The sequence below is a fragment of the Sinocyclocheilus rhinocerous genome, unplaced genomic scaffold (genome assembly GCF_001515625.1).
Source record: "Sinocyclocheilus rhinocerous isolate Xijiao unplaced genomic scaffold, SAMN03320098_v1.1 scaffold881, whole genome shotgun sequence".
In the NCBI taxonomy this organism is placed as follows: Eukaryota; Metazoa; Chordata; class Actinopteri; order Cypriniformes; family Cyprinidae; genus Sinocyclocheilus; species Sinocyclocheilus rhinocerous.
In genome coordinates, this window is record NW_015624586.1 from 386,179 (window position 1) to 409,748 (window position 23,570).

Here is a 23,570-nt window from a genome sequence, read left to right on the forward strand (position 1 = left end):
ACCTCCCCACCTAATCTTAACAAAACCCTCTAACTAACTACTCCCAGTCTTCATGTGCTCCCAAGAGTCAAGCCCTTTGAAGCACCCAAATACCGCTGGCGCAGAACCGAACAAACAGCTCGGAACTAACACCACGGCAGTGCACTCAACCCAGGAGACACACAAAAATAATAAATTAAAACAAAAAACGCAAAACCTTGCTACAACCTAACTGGGGAGCATAAAGAAACACACAGTCATTAAACCGCAAGAACTTACCCTTTCAGAGCTGACCAAAATACGAACCCACGCTCCAAACCAATCTTTCCGCCTGCTGGTCTCTCCCACCTAATTAATCAAACGAATAAAGTTTAACATTAAACCAAATCAAACAAATTTAAATTGGACGAGCCCCCATATGTTACACCTGGCTCAAAGATGTAACATTAAGGGAGACGACAAGGTCGGAATAACTTAACATAATATTTATTACAACGAAATATAACCAAAATCAACAATCACAAAAGTCAGTTGGCCTGTCAGTAATATCAGTCAGTATGAAATGCAGGTGAATGGATGCACAAGTGAAGTGTGGTCAGCGCTAGTGAATGGATGCAAAACAAAACATAACGCCACAATTGGAGCACGGCTCTGGCAAACTGCTCGAGCAAACAAACGAACTCTCGCGCCAGGTTTAAATACCAGCCATGACGAGCATCAGGTGCGCTCCAGTCACACTCCAATCATAGAACCCATCACAAAGAAAAAGAGACCAAAACACCCAAACCAACACAACTCAATCCTAACAATTGTAATAATGTTTCACTGTTTTAGCGCATAACGCGAATCATCATTCAGATCGGGACTTCGGAGCGTGGATCGCAAATCTTTTTTCTGATTTTTTTTTAATAAACAGTACAAACATCAAACCATTAAGACAGTACAGTTACAACAACAAAACAAAGAAAAAAAGAATGCACAAATACAATTCCCTTAATAAAATTAACCATGGCTTTATTATAGTAACAAAGCATATTGTTATTTGCATAGTGCATATTGATTACCATTTGTATAACCACAGTTTTACTACAAAAACTATGGTTAGTGTAGCAAAACCATGGTTAATTTCATGAGGGATGTGTTGCCAGGTAAAAAAAAAAATGTAATGTACACCTTAAGAGGACACATGAATACAGAGATGCAGTTTTCACTGCTTTAGGATGAACAGAGCTTTGGATAGTTTCCATATACTCGTCTAGAAAAGAGAGGTTTAGAGCCAGATTTTTGTTTATGCATGTGAAATTTAGCTAGCAGGAAACACAATTAAGTTATATTTTCCTATATTCCCTTTTGAGTCAAACAATCCAAAGAAAACATCTTTAAAACAGAAAGAAAAGTCACTTGCAAGAATGTATCTGTGTGTGTACAATACAAGAAAAACAGCAACTCACTTCAATATCTGACTTATATTATAATTACATCCATAAGCTTTTTGTGAAATTTGGAGGAACTCATTAATCTGTTGCATGACCTCTTCATATTTAAGGAGGGAACTATTTAGTTTCAGACATTGCTTATGATTTTGTTCATAAATAGCAATGCTAGCGCACCTTCACGTTCACCATCAGGATCCTCTCTGTTTCTCTTTTGCAAATAAAGCACATGAACCAGTTTGTGTTACTAATGTCTAAAACGGGAGTTGTTGTTCTTAAAATCACTGAGAACATTTGATTTTTTTTTGCATTGTAAATTAAGAGCTCTGTGATTAACAGTCGATCAGAATTAATGACAAACTCTGATTTACTGGATTATGGATAATGTTCTTATTGCACTGGATCGAGAAACTAATTAATCAGAAACTCTGAATAATTCATAGTTTGCAATGCATTAATTACAGATATTATTAGCTTGATTATTTGGGGTTTTCTGGAATACGTCAAAGCTTACCTGATTCTGAAGAGCAGATCTTGCACTCATTCATGACACAAAGACCATTTCTTATTCAGAGTCCTGGTTTATCCTGGTCTTTTCCTGGTTCTTCACTGGTTTCCATGCAGTTATAGAGACACAAAGGCTGTCCAATAGATATAAGAGAAATAACACACAGACAACACAAAACAGCTTCTGACACAACGAGAGATCAATATATGTGACCCTGCAGCACAAAAGCAGTGTTAAGTCGCTGGGGTATATTTGTAGCAATAGCCAACAATACATTGTATGGGTCAAAATTATAGATTTTTCTTTTATGCCAAAAATCATTAGGATATTAAGTAAAGATCATGTTCCATGAAGATATTTTGTAAATGTCCTACCGTAAATATATCAAAACTTAATGTTTGATTAGTAATATGCATTGCTAAAAACTTCATTTGGACAACTTTAAAGATGAATATTTAAGAAAAATATGTTATGTTTATATATTAAATATATATATAAATAATATAAATATATACATATATGCATGTAAATATTTTCAAAATATATACATGCATGTGTGTGTATTTATATATACATAATAAATATACACAATACGCACACATGTATTATGTAAACAAAAACTTTTATTTTGGATGCGATAATTTGCGATTAATCGTTTGACAGCACTACATTTTTTAAATTTTTTTAAAATTTTATTACAACAAAATGACTAACACTTCAACAAAAAAAAAACTGAAATTAAACTGAAATGAGAAATTTTAAACAACAACAACAACAACAGTAATAGTATCTGAATATTCTTCAGGGTTAGTAAAGGACGTTCCTTTAATGTCCAAACATTAGAAAATAACATCAGGTTGTGGGTTGTATTCCCAGTGAATGCATGAAGGCAGTATAATTAGTTTGTGTATAAATGCATGAGTGTAAGTGTGTGACGGACTCACGGTCCATGAGCGAGCGCAGGTTTTGTGCGTCTGCTGCGGCGCTGCTGTGCCACTGGTTGAGCAGGACAGAATGAACCCCGCTGAGAGTGAAGAGATACGCCGAGCCGAGCGGACCGTCTGAAGCCCGGCTGGACCGTCTGAACAAAGTGAAGCTCACAGTGAACCAGAGAGAAAACATTCTCACAAAGCCAAGAGACGAGGATGAAAAAGTGTTTTTTGTCATCCTGGAGTTGATCATATTTGTATGCAAAGTTGCAATGCAATGCAAGAAGATTTTTTCATTTAAACACAGAAAATAAGACAACATTTTTCAGATTCTTGACTATTTTTAGTCCACTAATCTATTGTAATTGTATCTGTGACACTGGAGACGCTGCAGACTCTATGAAATCAGAACGGCGTTTGCATCTTTAGCTTGGTGTCGATGATCTCGGAGCTCATCTATATGCTAATGTTCTGCTAACAGCTAACAAAGATAAACCTCTAACAGAAATATGCATTTATCACATTTGCTGCATTAATCTGTCCATGCTTGATCTGGATTTGGTGCAAATGCCCGAGTAAAGAGCGCTGAAGCACAGTTTATTAAGGGTTATTATACTAAAACTAAAACCATAAAACATTTTAGTTACTTGAAATAAAATTAATGTTAACTGAAATGCATAACAATATATAAAAAACATTTTATTTCAGGTTAGTTGCCAAGGCAACTTTAGTAACAATTGATTTTACAGTGTCCTGGTTACGCATGTAACATGCACTTAATATTATAATAACAATAAATTATGCATAATTACATGCAAGTAACCCTAAGCCAAACACGAATCCTAACACTAATAAGTACATGTAGGTAATTAATATTACTCAGTACTTAAATGTATAATTATTACACTGTAACAAGGACACCTTAAAATAAAGTGTAACCGCAACTTTTCTCATTTTTATCTAGTTTAACTTTAAGTACTAAAATAAAATAAACTATAAAAAGAATATAACTATAAATATAAATAGTTATAAAAATAACTATAAAATATATACAGATATATTAAATAGCTATAATAAAAATGACAAAAACACAGCAAAAACTTTAAAATTAAAATTAAATAAAAAAAAACGCAAAATATAACAGAAAAATATAAAAATGGAAAATATAAAAATAAAAACTAATAAAAAACTATATCCTTACCAGTGTACTTTTATTATTATTATTATATTTTTTGTATTAATAGTTTCAATTATTTATATTTTATTTTTCATTTTCATTTTGTCATTTTTTATTAGTCTATTTAGTTTTTTTCCATCAAGTTAAACTAAATGAAAACGAGAAAAGTTGACTGCAACTACCAGAAATAAAATAAGTTAAAGTTTCATATATTCTCATTTTTATTTCAATTAATATTTTAATGGTTTTGCTTCTAGTTATATCTAATACTACTGATAATACCATTTGCAATGGCAAACTTGGTATTGAATTAGTAAAGGCCAACAGAAGCAGTGGCCTCGATCACCCTCAAGAGATCAATAAAGTACAAATCAATAAATCACACACAATAATTCTGTTCCTCTGACTATTTTCAAGGCAAAATCCATGAGATGCCTTCTGGTCATCACTGAATGACTGTACAGTATAAACTGTGTTTCACCTCTTCTGGATGCTGACTCTGTTCGGAACGCTTTCAAAGAGAAAAACCATCTGACATCCTGCGGAAAAACCAGCACAGAGAGAACAATTAAAACAATAAAGCATTAGTACATGACAAAGCAACACTCAGCATGACGTAAAAGCACAGCTGTGATTGATCTGAAACCCTGAAGAACGGCTCTGTGAACGCTGGAAACACTCATTACACGGAGTTGTTTTGTGGACAGAACGGCCGTCTGTTGTGTGCTGAGTGGATTAAAGCGGTTCCCTGCGGACGCCTGCTGTTCCTCTCAGTGATCCAGAGCTCTGATCTGTGACCGACTGACTCAGAAGCGACCTGCATGCACACTTCACACAGCTTTAGCGTCTCACGGTGGATCCAGATGCTGATTTATCATGTGCAGAAACTCACAGAAGGCACTTCAGACTGTATGGTTCATTTCATCTTTATGTAGTTCTTGTACGTGTCAGATGTCATTGTACACAACAATATTCAAAGGTCCGTTCCTCCACAACTTTCACAGTTTTAATCTGCAGATGCTCCTGGCTTCTGTGCATTACATTTCAAGAGTTTAGAAGTTTAAAGGGATAGTTCGCCCAAAAATGAAAATTCTGCCATTAATTACTCACCCTCATGTCGTTCCAAACCCGTGAGACCTTCGTTCATCTTCGGACACAAATTAAGATATTTTAGATGAAATCCGAGAGCTCTTTAACCCTGCATAGACTGCAAGGATTCTTACACGATCAACGCACAGAAACATAGCAAGGACATCGGTAAAATAGTCCGTGTGACATCAGTGGTTCAACCGTAATATTACAAAGCTACGAGAATACTTTTTGTGCGCAAAGAAAACAAAAATAATGACTTTATTCAACAATTTGTCTCCTCCGTGTCACCCTATAGCGCCATTTTGGAGAGTCTTACAGGTTTGGAACGACATGAGGGTGAGTAATTAATGACAGAATTTCAATTTTTGGGTGAACTGTCCCTTTAAGAGCTGAAAGTTCATTGACTTTTTGACTCAGGATTAAAGATACAAATATTTTTACTCCCAGTTTCTACTGGATAAAATATATTAGAAAAATGTATACTCTTTATAAAATTGCTCATGCTGTTTTAAAATGGTATTAATTCCCATGACTTCTTTCCAGCTCTAGAAATCATGCTTTTAAAAAGAGGCTATCCAGGTTTTCCAAGAACGTATTAATCCTGGTTAGTTGCTAAATTTATATCCTCAAATTTTAGCTATGTAAAATCTTTTAGTGCAACTTCTTTGTAATTGTTTATTATTATTTGCAATGCATTTTTAAACATTAGGAGTGATGTTTTATTTTTAAAATGTTTATCTATGCCATATGTAGCTAATTCTGGGGCATCCATGGACTCTCCATCATCCCTTTGAAAACAAACAAACAAACAAGAACAAAAGTGTGTGAGTGTGTGTGTGTGTGTGAGTGTGAGTGTGTGTGTGAGTGAGTGTGTGTGAGTGAGCGTGTGTGTGTGTGCGTGAGTGAGTGAGTGTGTGTGTGTGAGTGTGAGAGTGTGTGAGTGTGTGTGTGTGTGTGTATCTAAAGTGTCCAATGAAAAATTGCAATGAGACAAAATACATATATAAATAAATAAATTTAAATTAGTGTAACTTCAACAGGCCAGCTTTTAAAATAAAACTCTGCAAACATTTAGAAACCAGGAATACAGTATGGCAAATAAATCAAGAGAAACGTCAATTAGAAATTTTTTTTGATTCAATACAGACGTGTTAATTATAAAAATAAGAAACACGCATTTGATTCCGGTAGAAGTTGATGTTAGCATGTTGTAAAAACAGCACAAACAAGTATTGGTTAAAACAAACTAATTTAAAGTAGTTTTTAAATTTTAGTTTCAAATTTCAGCGTTTCAAATTCAGTCACTTATGAGGAACCATATCACTTCAGATGCTTTAGTTTCCTAAATAATAGAATAAATCAGGTTATTTTTGTGTAACATACTGTAGCATTACAGATCCTAAAAGTCATGCAGAGGGCAGAGCGATTACGAACGTCTGTGAATGCTGTCAGATTGAACCTGCTGCTACGAATCAAACGAGCCGAATGATTTAGGGCATGAAAAACAAGCTTATTTTCAAAGAAATGCATCATGAATTTTCATATAATTGACAGATGCTTTAGTTTCCTTTAAAGGAATAAGAATAAATCAGGTTATTTTTGTGTAACATACTGTAGCATTACAGATCCTAAAAGTCATGCAGAGGGCAGAGCGATTACGAACGTCTGTGAATGCTGTCAGATTGAACCTGCTGCTACGAATCAAACGAGCCGAATGATTTAGGGCATGAAAAACAAGCTTATTTTCAAAGAAATGCATCATGAATTTTCATATAATTGAGAGTGATGGATTCTGGATGCTGATCTTCATCACCATCATGCTGCTTCGCTCTAACTCATCATCATCATCATCAGGTCTGTTGATGTTTTCATTAGCTGTATTTCCATGCAAATTAAATGCAATCGTGTGAGACGGTTTCATGCAATATCCCAAAATTTGCATAACAATAATGTTCAGTTATCAATATGTAAGTCATGTTCAGTTCCAATCAAAACCTTTAATAACAACATCACACCGACTGTTCAAACAACACCTGAGCTGCAGCAAGAACACTGATGATGGATGGAAAAACATGATGAATGAACAGCTGTAAAGGTCGAAAAGACAATAAACTCACACGCCTATAAAACAGAGTCAGCCGCTGACCGACTGAAGCCCACCGCCAACATATAAAACAACAATCACACAGGTAATAATGAACAGAGCGTGAGATTTATGAGCAGAGGGATGTGCTCCATACGCGAGGGTTTCTGCTGTGAACATGTCAAATGTGTGATTCTGCACATGTTTGGTTCATCTTCTAATTATTGATCCTGCTCAGATTGATCTGAATTTGATCTCAATTTATGTGAGAATATCAGTATTGTAGCCAAATCTGAACACATGTAAGGAGCTTTGAAAATGGTGAGAGACCAGAGCAGCGTATGAAAGCAGATCTTCAAAGCATCAGCGCTCGTGTACAGACGCACTGATCAGAGAAATATCAGGAAGAAATCAAACATTTATTGTTGTAAAATGACTCCGCATACAGTTCACGGCAACACATGCTGCTGAGAACAAAGAGGAGGCTAACTAAATCAAACGTGTGAAGCGGCAGGACAGATCTGCGGGAGCTTCCTAAATATGTTTTGATAATTGTGTTTCCCACTAAGTTTCTGTGCCTGATTCGATTTGCACTACAAGAAGTGGACGCTCATTTCATTTATCGACCAAATGCTGCAATATGTGTTTCAGAAGCACTGATTTTAACAGCCCGATAACTCAGAAATGCTGAGAGTGCAATACTATAATAAGAAACACACAATACAGTGCATTAGTATGCAAAACAAAACATTATGCAACAACAAATGTTTCAAGCTGTAGCATGCCAAATTAATTCAATGTTATCTTGCATTTTAATCAAAATCGGAAAAAAAAAATGTGTTTGGCCTGCGTCCATGAAAAAAAAAAAAAAACCTATTAAGTTAAGTTTTTTTTCCACAAAATAAGAATGTAGATTTATCCAACTTTAATGCACTTATCAAAACAACAAAAAGAAGTATCAAAGGGTTTGTTTTAATGACAAACTAGTTTTCAAAATGTATCAATTAGCTTAACGATTTGCAAAAAAGTGGAAAAACACAACCTCGCAAAATAAGCTTTTCCCACAATATCTGTGATTTTCTGTTTGGATGCAGTAAAACACCCACAGATGAAGCAGAAATCATGCGTTTTCTTTAAAAACACAAATGGTTGCATTTTCTTCAGTGTCTGGCCATGATTCAGAACTAGACATCAAATAATGTCACGCATGTGAAAACGGGCTGAGAACTGATCAAAACTTGCTTCCTAAATATGTTTTGATAATTGTGTTTCCCACTAAGTTTCTGTGCCTGATTCGATTTGCACTACAAGAAGTGGACGCTCATTTCATTTATCGACCAAATGCTGCAATATGTGTTTCAGAAGCACTGATTTTAACAGCCCGATAACTCAGAAATGCTGAGGGTGCAATACTATAACAAGAAACACACAATACAGTGCATTAGTATGCAAAACAAAACATTATGCAACAACAAATGTTTCAAGCTGTAGCATGCCAAATTAATTCAATGTTATCTTGCATTTTAATCAAAATCGGGAAAAAATATTTTTTTGGCCTGCGTCCTGAAAACCCCCCCCCCTAATATTACATATATTGATGATGCTGAGTTCAAATAAATATATATATATATATATAAAACACTTTCCATAATTAAGTTAAGTTTTTTTTTTCACAAAATAAGAATGTAGATTTATCCAACTTTAATGCACTTATCAAAACAACAAAAAGAAGTATCAAAGGGTTTGTTTTAATGACAAACTAGTTTTCAAAATGTATCAATTAGCTTAACGATTTGCAAAAAAGTGGAAAAACACAACCTCGCAAAATAAGCTTTTCCCACAATATCTGTGATTTTCTGTTTGGATGCAGTAAAACACCCACAGATGAAGCAGAAATCATGCGTTTTCTTTAAAAACACAAATGGTTGCATTTTCTTCAGTGTCTGGCCATGATTCAGAACTAGACATCAAATAATGTCACGCATGTGAAAACGGGCTGAGAACTGATCAAATACTTGTAATCTAGCTCAGATTCAGACAGGAATCGTGTGTTTTCTGCTGAAATATTCATTTTCATTTATTTTACAGTGCAATTGTCTTACAATGCATGGCTATTACTGTCATTGTTGTTATTATTATTATATTCTAATCTGTTTGGCTTCCTAAAACAGCAGTGTGAATGTAATTTAGACTGAGACAGTACACCACAAATTAAAAGAGGGTTGAGTCCTCTCTAAAGTTCAGCTACGAGTCAATTCACTGACTTTCTTCTGACTTTAGTTTTAGTTAAGAACATGGGTTTCAGCTCTTAATTTTGAACTCTCAAAGTGCACTAGATAGAATAATTTAACTTTCAAATGTGCAAAAATTGTAATTTTTTCCAATTCTTCATTTGCCTTTTTTTTTTAAAATATCGCAATAAATATCATATTGTGGGCTTCATATTGCGATATTATCGTATCATGAGATTTTGATATCGTTACATCCCTAATGAACTCTAAACTTTAGTTCTTATTTTCTATTGGATTCAAGTGATTGGCTGAGCCATTCTAGCAGCTTTATTTTCTTTCTCTGAAACCAATCGAGAGTTTCCTTGGCTGTGTTTGGGATCATTGTCCAGCCTTGTTTTATCTTCATCATCCTGGTACTGTAGGTGTTGAGACTGAAGCAGCTAACATTAATTCCCACTGACGAAGAGCAGGATTGCTTTCTAATTACTGATAGATTTCAGCTGGAGTCTTGGCTTTCCATGCCTTTTTGCACCTCCCTTTCTTCATGTGTTCAATACTTTTCCTCGTGTCATTCCACTTTATTACACAGAACTTTATGCAAACTGTTTTCTTTGCATGTATGGAGTTGTTATCGACATCTGGTGAAAATGTCATGCCAACAGCACCTTTAGAACTATATTTACTGAGAAAAATGCTGACATATTTTACCCGCTGTATATCAATGAAACTGAAATCCCACTTTTACCGGACATGTTGAGGGAGGCCATCTTGGCCGGTGGGACGCAGGAGAAGAAGTTCTCCGTGCCAGAGTAAATAAAAGCGCTGCAGGACATCAGCATCTGCTCGAGATCTGCGAGACTGAGAGAAGAGCGTCACTTTCACACATTAATACTCAAGACAAAAACCAGCTCCTATAAATATGTTTCACAGGAGTGTGAGGAGAGTTTGAGAGAGATTCAGACCTGCGTTTGCGCTCGTGGCCGATGAATCCTTCCCACAGAGGTGTAAATTGCGAAGCGTAGGTGTCGAGGGTCTTCCTCATGATCTCTGCTGCGCTGCTGTGATCTGAACAAACCAGGCCAGATGAAAGGGTTAAATTTAACTGCGTCATCATTTACTCGCCCTCGTGTCAAATCAGACCACTTTGAGATTTTGTGAACAATTTTTGTGAAAAAGTGACTCTCTTCCATACAATAAAATCAAAACAGTGATGGACACACCATGTCTGAATATGCATAAGACTGAATGAGTTACGACAGAGCTCTTGCATAAACATTATGTTTATGTAAAAATCTCAAATTATGTCTTTTCTCAAAAAAGTCTCAAATTAGACCAATTTAAAGGGGTCATATGATGCTGCTAAAAAGAACATTATTTTGTGTATTTGGTGTAATGAAATGCAACTGATTAAAAAGGTCTTACAGAACAAAATCAGATGACTCAGTAAAAGCAGCTTATGCAACATGCCACTGAATAAGAGCAGAATAGTCTGGGGTTGGTAAGTTTTTTAATGTTTCTGCTCACCGAGGCTGCATTTCTTTGATCAAAAATACAGTAAAAATTGTGAAATATTATTAAATGTAAACCATGACACGTTTTATTTTTCAGGATTCACAGATGAATAGAAAGTTCAAAAGAACAGCGTTTATTTGACTTAGAGATTTTTTGTAACTTTATAAATGTTTTTACTGGCACCTTTGATCAATTTAACACATCCTATCGTGAATAATTCATCAGTGCATCATTTGTCTTCATAATGTTTTTTTACTCAGAAATGTCACATTACAGAAGCTAAAACTAATTCCACTCACCAGCCTGCTTTCCATCATCTTCCTCCTGAGCATCAACTACATCTTAAAGCCTGTGTTAAGAATACATTTCTCCAAACTATTAACCATGTTCAGTCACTTTGCAAGCAGCTAATGCAATAAAAGCGAGCCGAAATGCAATGCAGCAGCCGAATGACTGCTCTGACATCTCACATACATCCCAGACGCCCGTGAGATGGAAAACTAAGGTGGTTTAAAGCGAAGGATACATCTGAATCTGTGTGTGTCCACTGGGATGCTGTTTGGCGGCAGGACACGATTGACCGGCACCTGCAGAAGAAAGTGCATCCTTAAAGGTCACTGTATGCGAACTGAAGATGAGAATGTCGGACGGCGTACTCAGGGAAAACACATTATATAATTGACCGAAAGAGGCCGGTTAAAAGGGAAGGATGGAGAAATTAAACCTCTGAACGAGTGAAGGCCGCTAAAGCAATACTGCATTTCTATCAGCATCCGCCAGACTCATTTAGAGACTCACCGCTTTGATGCCTCGGCTTTGATCGCCTCTCCCCTTGACTCCTCTGCCACCTTTGGCTTCCTTTTTATTGTCACTTTCAACTGTGACCAACGAGAAAGATTATTAAAACAAGAAATGAGTGTCTGACACAAACAAGCGCTGTGCCAAACTCGGCCTAAAAAGGCCAGTGGCATTTAATATTGACAACTGTGTTCGCTTGTACTTCAGTAATGCAAATTTTAACGACCTCCAGCAAAAGTCACGCAAACACAATCAACACAATCACATTAAAATGTGAATTTCTTTGATCCTGTGAGGAAACTCAGACATGCAAACCGTTTACTCAAATAATAACAGGGTGCATGTTATTGCCTGATCAATTTCAATCGGGGCGTATTAAAGCCAACATGCAATCAGGAAATGTTCTGCTACAAATCGAGTCATTCATTTGAAAACATGTTAAACAAATGGTATTTGCAAATCCAGAGGCATAATTTTATTACAGGAAAATTTCATGCAAAAATAAAAATGTCTCCCCCTCAGGCCGCCCCAGATGTAGATGCGTTTGTTTCTTCATCAGGTTTGGAGAAATGTAGCATTGCATCAGTGTCTCAGCAGTGGATGGGTGCCGTCAGAATGAGAGTCCAAACAGCTGATAAAAACATCACAAGTAATCCACAGCACTCCAGTCCACCAGTTAACATCTGGAGAAGACAAAAGCTGAAACAAATCCATCAAGACGTTTTTAACTCATTCTGACGGCACCCATTCACTGCAGAGCATCCATTGCTGAGACACTGATGCAATGCTACATTTCTCCAAATCTGATGAAGAAACAAACTCATCCTAATCTCGGATGGACTTATGGTGAGTTAATTTCAGCACATTTTCATTTTTAGATGAACTATTCCTTTAAGCACAACCCAAAGAATGAAACGTCAGCAAAAGTGTTATGAACACTTTCAAAAACTCCAAAGACTACAATGACAGAGGAAGAATGAAAAGATAAATAGAGAAACACAGACACACAAACAATGACTGGTGAAGATGGAAAATATAATGCACAAAACCTCATTAAAGGACAAGAGAAGAAAAGTGCTTGAAAAACATGCTGCGTTTGTGCCAGTTATAAATAACAAGGAAAATAAACTTTGCTAACAGCATGAATAAGATTAGTATAATATTGAATTTCCTCATTGTACGCTCAATGTTTTGTGCAAAATATGTCGCAAAATAACAAATAGCTCCTTTAGTAAGTACCATGTGGCTCTACGTCTTCCCGACATAATGCTAAAATAATGCATAATGTGCTTTTTTGCTTTCATATGAGCATGAACACACGTAAGTGTGAGTGGACTGATATTATACACCCTGAAACAGGACTGTACAAAATCACACTGAAAAATACAAGCGCAGTCATTTGCATATGGCATTTTAGTGCTGAGGTCTGGAGAACTGGGGCATAATTATTCAAAGAAAAAGATAAATGTTAAAAGTTAAAGTTAACATTCCCATTAAATATTCAAATCCTTTTCACAGACGTCCAGACGCACCTATAATGATCAACATCAGAGTCATAGAAAGTGTGAGTAAAGCAACAGCTGAGAAACATCATTACTGTGACTCCTTTAGACATGATGCTGATCTTTCATAAATTGCTTGTGAGCACGTTTCAAACAGGTTTGTCATTGAGTATTTCATGCTAGTAATATTTAAGGCTGTTATTATTCACTGTACTGATCTTCAACTTCAACCCCAACCCCAAAACGTCCTGAGTCACGGCATAAAACATGCTTTGAAAGAGAAATGTTACTGGATATTGATATTTCATTTTAATTACAATGTGTGTTGGCACAAAAACACTTGCTGTTGAAGACATAATAAATATCTGTCTGACTTTTCCTTTTGTTGACATGGTTAGATTCAGATGGTTAATATCATTGGGTTTCCAGCTTAGAGATAATCAGCATATTTACAATGAAACCATCTTATTTAAAAATATGATGTATTTATGTATTTATTGTTACTACTGTAAAGCCACATTCAATTATGGGATCTCCATCAAAGATTTCAGAATGTTTACTTTTTAATAAACTTTTTACATTTTACATTTTAGTAAATGATATACTATTTGTACAAATAACTGCATCTGCTCTTTGAATAAAATAAAATTATATATAAATATATATATATACACACATACACACACATATATATATATATATATATATATAGTATATAATTTTATTAAAGTTTTTAAACATTTTACTAAAGTATTAATTTAGATTTTATGCAAAACATTACTTTTATTATTTTATTTATATGATTTATAAACGGAAAAAAAAAACACTTTTCTGATTTATTTTTCCAATACAATGTGTTGCTTGATCAATGCAAACAAAAATAAATAAATAAATAAATAAATAATTGCAATCATAGACATAGACAATCATAGATCAGTTTTTATTTTATTTTCCATTTTCATTTTAGTTTCTTTTTTTTTTAAATGCACACATTAGTTTAATTCATTTTTGAGTTTTAGTTGTAAATGTTTTTGATGGTTTGAAGTTTCAGTTAATTATATGTGCTGTCATAAAAATTCTAAGAACTTTATAATATTTATAATAAATATATATATAAATATAAATAAAATCACTAGAACATAAATAAATAACAAATACAAACGGCACTGCTTCCAGTGAAGGAGCAGCGTATGTACATATAATGTTCCTGTGGCTCAGTGGTAGAGCATTGCGTTAGCAGCGCAAAAGGTTGTGGGTTCAATTCCCAGGGAACACACATACTGGTAAAAAATGTATAGTCTGAATGCACTGTAAGTCGCTTTGGATAAAAGCGTCTGCTAAATGCATAAATATAAATATATATAGTGAATAAAGGATATTTCTGTTTCAGTAGCGACGGACATTCACGGCACTCTACAGGTAACAGTAAGAATTAAATGCTATTTAATGCAAGTCCCAGACAATGCACTGGTGTGAAATCACCTTGCCTAAAGGCACAGCGGTGGAACTACTGCCACTGGGGATCGAATCCACGACCTTCTGTGTCTCGGCCCATTTCTCAATCCATGAGGCTCCTGCTGCCCCGTTTATGAGGACCTACTTGTAGAGCGTGGCCTAATTATTCTGTGAGTGTGGCTATTTTCTGCCTGATTTCTGTCTCGGACATTGTATATGTGATAACCGCGTGACGATCGGCAGATCTGAGATGTTCTGAGTGTGTCGGACGGTAAAGCAGATGATAAACCTGTCCCGTGAGGTCCATCAGTCATATTGAGCTGAAGACTCACACACATTCAGTCCAGAACTGCCCTCAATATCACTCTCACTAGGGCTGGGTAAAAATATTGATATCTCGATATTAATCGATTCTCATTTTTATATTGGATGGGAAGTGCGATATTAATCGCACTTCCCATCCAATATATCGCAATAAGCATTGTGCTTTGGTGCTTTTAATCTTATATTTAAAAAACAAACAAACAAATTGAAGTAGAAATATTATTATGTAATTGTAACTTTATTATTTCAAAAACTTCATTAAGTGTAATTTTAACAAATCAGTCAATTTTAAGCTTCAATATGATATTAATGTAGTGCCAAATGACTCTCATGTATATTTTGCAGCATTAGTTGAGAGATTTGTTTTCCTTGAGAAAATTTGGCATGTACTGTACCTGATATATATCCAAAATAATTTATATTGAATCGAATCGAATCGCAAGCTTGTGAATGAGAATCTAATCAAAACGTGAAATTTGTGTCAAAACCCAGCCCTGACTTAGTTTCTTTCTCATCACTTTTCACTATTCAGAGGATCTGTTCTCTTCTTTAACACGGTTGAAGTTTAAATGTGTTTGAATCAGCTTTTCAAGTTTTCTGGATCAGAATGATCTGGATTTGGAAATCCCTTGTTTTTCTATGCAGGATCAGGTAATCCACTTTTTTTTTTTCTTTTCAAAGCAACATTAGATTGGATGACCCTGATCCAGATACAAACTTTTCCAGATTACCAAATCCAGATTTCCAGTGCTCTAAATGTGACTACTAGTGTTTGGATCTGAAGACATAGAAAATAGCTCAATAAAATCATACAAACATCCGTCTTCATTTTCAATTTCATCTGACCAACAACAAATAAAAAATATAAAAAAATCTAAATACACAAAATACATTATACATAAATATACATTAATAATAAGGGATGCAATTTTTATAAACCACTTTCGACTGGTTTAATTAATATAAATGGATAAACGTGAGTTAAAATGAAATATATTATTTTTGTTTGATATTGACATGCCAAAATCTTTATTTATTTATTTATTTTTTTTAAACTGTCAAATATTACTTTGAATCATGTAATACATGCATACACTGAAACAAATGATACTAATTTTTTTAAGGTAAGTGGTTGCAAACAATTTATTTTAGCTACATTTAACAAAAAAATTTGAAAGTTAGTCAACTAAATTTGTTTATTTAAATGTAGCAAAAAAAAACATGAATGATACCACTTACCTTACAATTGTTTTTGTAAATTCAATTAATCATTTTTTTCAGTGTAAAGTACATAAATACATACATAAACACATATGCATACATATATATGCATACATATATATATTCACACATACACACACTCTCACACACACACACACAAATCCTTTTTCTTTTTTCTTTTCAACAACCCATTTTCAAGATTTGATCCAATCCGAGAGCCAAAATCTGAATTTAGATACAACAGTGAAAAGTAAAGCTCCTGATCCGACCCTCAAATGTTCCAGGTAATGGGCTGAATGAAGTGTTTCGTTTGTCAAGTGTGTTTGCAGTGAGATCCAGACATGTGAAGTGTGAGTTTATTGGCACGTCTCACAGCCCTAAACCGTGCTTTCCTTTAATCCCGTCAGCCCTCGACGGGTAAGAGCGCTCACAAAGCCTTCGAGTGTCGGCCCGTTTAGTTTTTAATTTGTCGATTTACACGCAGAAGCCGAGCACGAGTTAAAAATGAATAAATTAATTACGCAAATAAAAATGTAAAACATGTCCCGAATGCAACGGCACATTTGAATTTTAAAGAGATTACAGGTCATAAATCCTGACAGAGCATTTCCTATTAGACGAGTCCTGAATGAAGCTGATTAAACTCCGACAGAAATAGCACTGGATGTGTTTAGCTTTCTGCCTGTCGTCATTTTCCTTCTTTATCTTTACTGCATTCAGGGACTTACAAACTTCTGAAAACAGAACTCAGAGACATGAGAATATGAAGAATTATTCAGCCGATTCCCAGAAACGAGTGAAGGTCAGTTCAGGATGTTTACTGTTCATTGTACTCTAGTTTTACACTATTATATTGAAAACATCCCACAGATGATTTCATGATGCTATTTTTGACACAAAACACACTTTTCTAGAAAACATTTGAGAATAAAGAAGCTTTGAAATGCTAAATCTTCACTGAAAATTGACAAAAAGTGTCATTTTGTGTTTGTGAATGTTATGAACTACACACTGCATACTTTAATGGATTTACTAATTAATGAGTGAGATATAATCAGACGCAACGTGTCAGATATATTCGTGTTTGATTGATTGATGCATGATTTGTCATTACCAGGCCTAGAGGGAATCTGTGGAGTTTTTTGCATCTTCTGTGCTGATTTTGGAGGAAGATCTGCAGAAATACGCAAATTAAATATGCAAAAAAGCATTAAATGAAGCTGAGAATACTGCACTCTTATTGGCAGCTGAAAGCATTGTTTTTCTAATTACATTTTTTCTTACTAATCAATGAGTTTACAACTGTGAATATCAAATGTATTTATTTATTTATTTTCATTACATATATATTTTTTTTATGTATTATTATTTTTATTAATTTTACTGTATTAAATGACATTTAAATTCTTTTGTAAAATAATTACAAATTAATAATAAATCAAAACTCTTGTATGTTAAAAAATATTAACTAACAAAATATAGCTTACACACAAATATTTAAGGTGAACAAAGAAACAGATTACAATTAAAAAAACAAAAAGGCAATGAGGGCTTTTTCTCTTTACTTTCTGCATTATTTATATACTTAGTTGATGGTTTTGTGTGTTTATGTGTTTTTTGTGTGTTCGTGTGCACACAATTTAACCATGCATATGTGAAAAAAAAAACTATGCTCAGAAATGATTAAGACTTTGTTGAAAATAAATGCATTAAAGCATCGTTTTTCTCTCACATCTAATACTTAACTAGTCATTTATCTTTATCCAAAGTGACTTACAGACACATTCTCTGCTGGAGGAACTTGAGATTTTGCATGATTGTGATTCATGAATCAGACTATAGAGGTAGGGATGCACCGAATGTTTGGCAACCGGAATTATTCAGTTAATAAATTGTACCGATTAATGCTGTGACGTGATTAAATAGAGGCGTGCACTAATGCAGCAAACATGTGGGCAGTGTGGAAGCTTTTAAAACTGTCAGAGAAAGATGTAAAATCATTACAGCACTGACAGCGAGAGACTGTTTAGCTCTGCATCACATGTCTCCGATGAGAAGAGGAAGGGTGGTTGTTTCTGGTTACTGTATGATGAGTGAAATCGCCAAATAGCCTTAAACTAATAATTAAATACATTTTTACAAGGCATGGATGTGATAATGTGATACATGCAACAAACATCTTCCCAAATGCTTAATGAGAATCTTTTATAAATCTGCTGTTGTCAACAAAAAGAAGCACTGAGGTCTTCCTGCGGGTTTCTGCCAAAATAAAAGCTCCATCAACATTCATAAATGTTAGTTTCGTAATTTTACTGTTGTTCTGTAAAATAAAATAAAAAAGTAAGACAATAATAATTACAACAGCTATATTAATACATTTTTTTATATATATATATATATTTAAAATTAACGTTTTAAAAGAATTATCTTCTGCTCAGCAAGGCTGCATTTATTTGTACAGTAAAACATACATGCCAGATTCAAGAAGGGGGTCTCAAAAATTACCCCAAAAATTATTTTACTAACTTATTAATTTTAAGTTAAACTGTTCTTTGTTGCTATAATGTTGGCATAATTTTGTTTTTCATTTCGGTGCATCCCTATAAACAGGGTTTGGAACAGCTTTCAGGCAGCATCTTTAAGCTCCATCAATGCATCAGAAGATAGAGATAGATGGTGTTCAGTGTGAACTCACCTGCTTCATCCGTCTGCAGTCGTGCGTGAAGAACCTGCAGAGAGAAATCTCGAGAGACGGAGCCGATGCCCTTCGCCTGCAGGACGCTCAACGCTTCTAACGGAAACTCCAACAGCGTCCGGTCAGCGAGAATCACCACAGAATCACCAGCATCTACAGAATACACACACACACACATGTTGGTTTTTATGGTTTATGAGGACTCTCCATAGGCGTAATGGTTTTTATACTGTTCAAACCGTATATTCTATTGCCCTACACCAACCCTACCCCTAAACCTACCCCTCACAAAACAAACATGTGAGATGAATGTAAAATGCAGCTGGAGGTTTGATCGTTCGAGTCAAAAACGAAAAGTGGTTTTGAAGCATCAAAACAATAAAAGTTTATTGCAGCTTTTTTTTTCATAAATTAGAATGTGTCCGGTTTAAATTAAAAAAAAAAAATTCTGAGCAAAACTAACAACTATCGTACATTTTTACCATGATTTACAGAAGAAAATGTCATTTAGTATAACAATAGTTCATATACCAAAAAAATCTTGCCAGGCATATTTAGATCAAGAATCATTAGATGACATTAAAAGACTCTAAAAAGACTCTATAACAGATCCGCCATAAAATACTAATTAATTGTCATGTTAATTGTCATGTTATGCTTACCAAAACAAAAAATAAAATAATAAAATAATAATAGTAATAATAATAATAATAAATTAAATAATAATACAAATAAAAACCGTAAAAATAGTGAAATATTATTATAATTCAAAATAACTGTTTTCTATGTGAATATCTGTTAAACTGTAATGTATTTCTGTGATCAAAGCTGTATTTTCAGCATCATTACTCCAGTCTTCAGGGTCACATGATCTTCAGAAATCAGTATAATATGCTGATTTGCTGCTCAAGAAACATTTCTGATTATTATTATTGATGTTAAAAACAGTTAATACACCATTAATCTCCATTCTCATCATATTTCTATGGTCAGAGTGTGTTGGTGTTTGTGGGTGTTTTGTACCCGGCAGAGGTTTATCAGCAGTTTTCTCATCCTTGTCTTTGGCTCGGGCCGATGTGGTGGAGATGGACGGAGAGCGAACGCTGTGATAAGACAGAAGAGGAGAGAGAAGATGAGCGCAGACGAGAGACTGGTGCAAAAAACTGGTGCAAACAGAAGCCACAGTTATAGATGCATTAACTTGTTAGCAGTACAAACACCTGATAAACTGGTTAATTTTGTGCATGTGTGTTTTGGTACCTAAAGCATGAAAAGTCAAACTGAGAGAGAACGGGATTGAGGTAGTTCTCCATTTCCTCCAGCAGAGCTCTGAAACAATCATCCAGCTGTCCATCTTTATCTTCCTTTATAAAGAGAGTGAAAGAGGCCTCTGTGATATTGATGCTTTTCAGATATTGATGCTTTTCCTCTTCAAAGCATTTGTAGGTGCCAGCGTGTCTTACATGTGCTTGGTTCTGTCCGCAGCGGCGTGACTCTTTCAGACGCGTCTGTGCGTTCAGATCTTTCAACTCTTGCAGGAGTTTGTGGAGCTGCTGCAGATCTGAGCGACGAACGGACGCCTTGACCACCTTAGAGCAGATCAGACCACCTACAGAAACACACGCGTCACCAAACCCGTCCATAACACGAGCACAGAATGCATGCACTGACAAAAATAATAGGTGCACAACCAAAATACAGTTTTGTTCTCAAGTTAGTGAGACTTTTGGAAGAAATTAATACTTTTATTCATCAAGGATGCATTAAATTGATCAAAAGTGACAATAAAGACATTTATAATGTTACAAAATATTTCTATTTCAAATAAATGCTGTTCTTTTGAACTTTCAATTCATCTGTGAATCCTGAAAAAAAAAAAGGATCATAATTTCCACAAAAATATTGCGCAACTGGAAAAGATTGTTGCAGCTCAGGTACATTGCTCATCTTTCAGTGAATAATTTATATGAATAATTCCAATCAGGTTTTCGATCATGTCATAGTACTGAGCCTGCCCTTGTCAAAATGTCTAACGATTTATTGGTAGCGGCTGACTCAGGACTTTTATCGATTTTAATTCTTCTTGATTTAACTTCAGCGTTCAACACTATTTCCCATAAAATTCTATTAGATAGATTGCAGTCCATTGGAATCGTAGGCACTTCTCTGGCTTGGTTTACATCTTATCTCTCGGGTTGTACTCAGTTTGTTCAACTAGGTCAGTTCAAATCTAAGTAATCACATATTACTACAGGTGTCCCACAGGGTTCAGTTCTGGGCCCTTTATTATTTATCATTTATCTACTGCCCCTTCCCTGAAAAAAACATTTTCAGGGAATATGGTATACAGTTTCATTGTTGCGCCGATGACACCCAGCTCTTATCTGTCTGCAAAACCTTCTTCTAAACTTCCTCCATCTTCTCTTTCTAAATGTTTGTCTGAAGTTAAGGCTTGGTTTTCACGCAATTTTCTTAAACAGTAGTAAAACAGAAATACTTCTTGTTGGTACAAAAAATTATTTGTTGAATACCAGTGATTTTTCTATGTGTATCGATGGTTCTATAATCACTTCCTCAACACAGGTAAAGAGCTTGGGTGTTATCCTGGATAATACGCTATCTTTTGAAGCACATATTAATAAGGTTACTCGGATGGCTTATTATCATTTACGCAATATTAATCGCCTCCGCCCAGCCCTCTCAATGAGGAGCACTGCTACTATGGGCTATGCTCTTGTCACTTCACGAATTGACTATTGTAATGCTCTTTTTTATGGTCTTCCTGTTAAACTTTTACACAAGTTACAGCTAGTGCAGAACTCAGCAGCACGAATAATTACTAGAACTCCTACTATGGAACACATATCTCCTGTTCTTCAACAACTGCACTGGCTTCCTGTTAAACAGCATGCTGAATTCAAAAGTTTGCTTCTTGTTTATAAGGCATTACATAAACTGGCTCTTTCTTACTTATTTGACCTATTTTTAACATATACTCCCTCTCGAGCATTTAGATCATCATCTACGTTATCTTTAGTTCTTCCTCATACACATCTGGTTTCCATGGGCTCTCGAACTTTTAGCTATGCTGCTCCTTATCTGTGGAATTTACTTTACTTCCGAAACAGTGACTCTCTTCCCATTTTCAAATCTCGTTTAAAGACGCATCTTTTTAGGCAGGCATACCGCTGATTATTTTATGTTATTCCTAATGACTTTGAAGTGGGTTTGAATTTTATTGTTGCTTGTAACTGTTTTATGTGTTTTATTTGCATGTAAGGTGACCTTGAGTGTCATGTAATAAAATGTATTATTATTATTAACTGTTTTCAACATTGATAATAATCAGAAATGTTTCTCGAGCAGCAAATCAGTATATTAGAATGATTTCTGAAGATCATGTGACACTGAAGACTGCAGTAATGATGCTGAAAATACAGCTGCGCATCACAGAAATAAATTACAGTTTAACAGATATTCACATAGAAAACATGTATTTTAAACTGTAATAATATTTCACAATTTTAATGTATTTTTGATCAAATAAATGCACCTTGGTGAGCAAAAGAGACTTCTTTCAGACACATTAAAAATCTTACCAAACCCAAACTTTTGAACAGTAGTGTAGATCATAGAAAAGTGCAAAAAAACGAGGTGTAGAGCATGTACCTTAAAACATCAGATCTGTTTTGTAGAGCTCATTAAATGTTTTTGAGTAAAGATTTGTTTTGTAGAGCTCATTAAATGTTTTTGGGTGCAACAGTGCAGATACCGGACTTTTATTTGCATCTTTCTAGGTCATAATTCTAGGTCAAATAATTGTCATGAAAATAGACAACAACCGTGGTTCAGTCATGAAAACAGAAAGCCAAAAATCTAAAGTTTAAAAAAGGCTTCATTTTATTTATGCAAATGATCATTTATTTACCTTATTATTATTATTATTAGAAATGTGACCTAAACCTGTTTTTTTAAATGAGATTCACTTAAAAACTAAATCTGTGTCTGCAAATAAAGGAAAAAAATTGGAAAACAGTATTAAATGGAGATTAAATATAAACGTGAGTTGTATGGTTACCTGTCACACTCTTTCCTTTCTGATTCTCTGCGGCTTTAACCTTCTCATAAAGGCCGGCGTAAAGCACAGAACTACACAATGACAGAACAGACATGAGTTACACACAACTGCCGCTCCTCTGTGAGTGTGTGTGTGTGTTGTGTGTGTGTGGGGGGGGGAGTACAGAATGAGTACATTTAGTCACTTCAGACTCAGAGAGAGTTTTACTTCCACTGAGAATCCACTCAATGACTGATCACAGGTCTGACCACATGACCTCACACACACACACACACACACACACACACACACACACGTTTGTTTCTGTGAATTGTGGGGACTTTCCATAGACTTCTTGATTAGATTAATTCTAGATTCATTTTATACTGACCAAACAATATTTTCTATCCCCTAACCCAACCCTAAACCTACCCCTTACAGCAAACATGTTTGCATTCTTACACTTTCAGATAAACATAATTTACTATTTTTAATAATGCTTTTCCCTCGTGGGGGGAAAATTTGGTCCCCACAATGTAGCATAAACAAGTACACACACACACACACACACACA

The 23,570-nt window shown here is 34.9% G+C and overlaps 1 protein-coding gene across 1 annotated transcript in view; it reads right to left on the minus strand.

Moving 5' to 3' along the window:
- Positions 1-2,036: 2,036 nt before the first annotated feature.
- LOC107744972 (cilia- and flagella-associated protein 46-like) overlaps positions 2,037-23,570 on the minus strand; it is a 23,651-nt gene continuing 2,117 nt past the window's right edge. Inside the window, exons 2-15 of the mRNA XM_016558807.1 lie at positions 23,018-23,088; positions 20,403-20,548; positions 20,200-20,303; positions 19,963-20,042; positions 18,940-19,092; positions 17,359-17,418; positions 11,743-11,822; positions 11,471-11,531; positions 11,244-11,285; positions 10,395-10,497; positions 10,178-10,290; positions 4,508-4,565; positions 2,865-3,001; positions 2,037-2,053 (exon numbers count right to left, since the gene is read on the minus strand). Coding sequence (XP_016414293.1) covers positions 2,037-2,053; positions 2,865-3,001; positions 4,508-4,565; positions 10,178-10,290; positions 10,395-10,497; positions 11,244-11,285; positions 11,471-11,531; positions 11,743-11,822; positions 17,359-17,418; positions 18,940-19,092; positions 19,963-20,042; positions 20,200-20,303; positions 20,403-20,548; positions 23,018-23,088 — 1,225 coding nt within the window. The remainder of the gene's footprint in view (positions 2,054-2,864; positions 3,002-4,507; positions 4,566-10,177; positions 10,291-10,394; positions 10,498-11,243; positions 11,286-11,470; positions 11,532-11,742; positions 11,823-17,358; positions 17,419-18,939; positions 19,093-19,962; positions 20,043-20,199; positions 20,304-20,402; positions 20,549-23,017; positions 23,089-23,570) is intronic.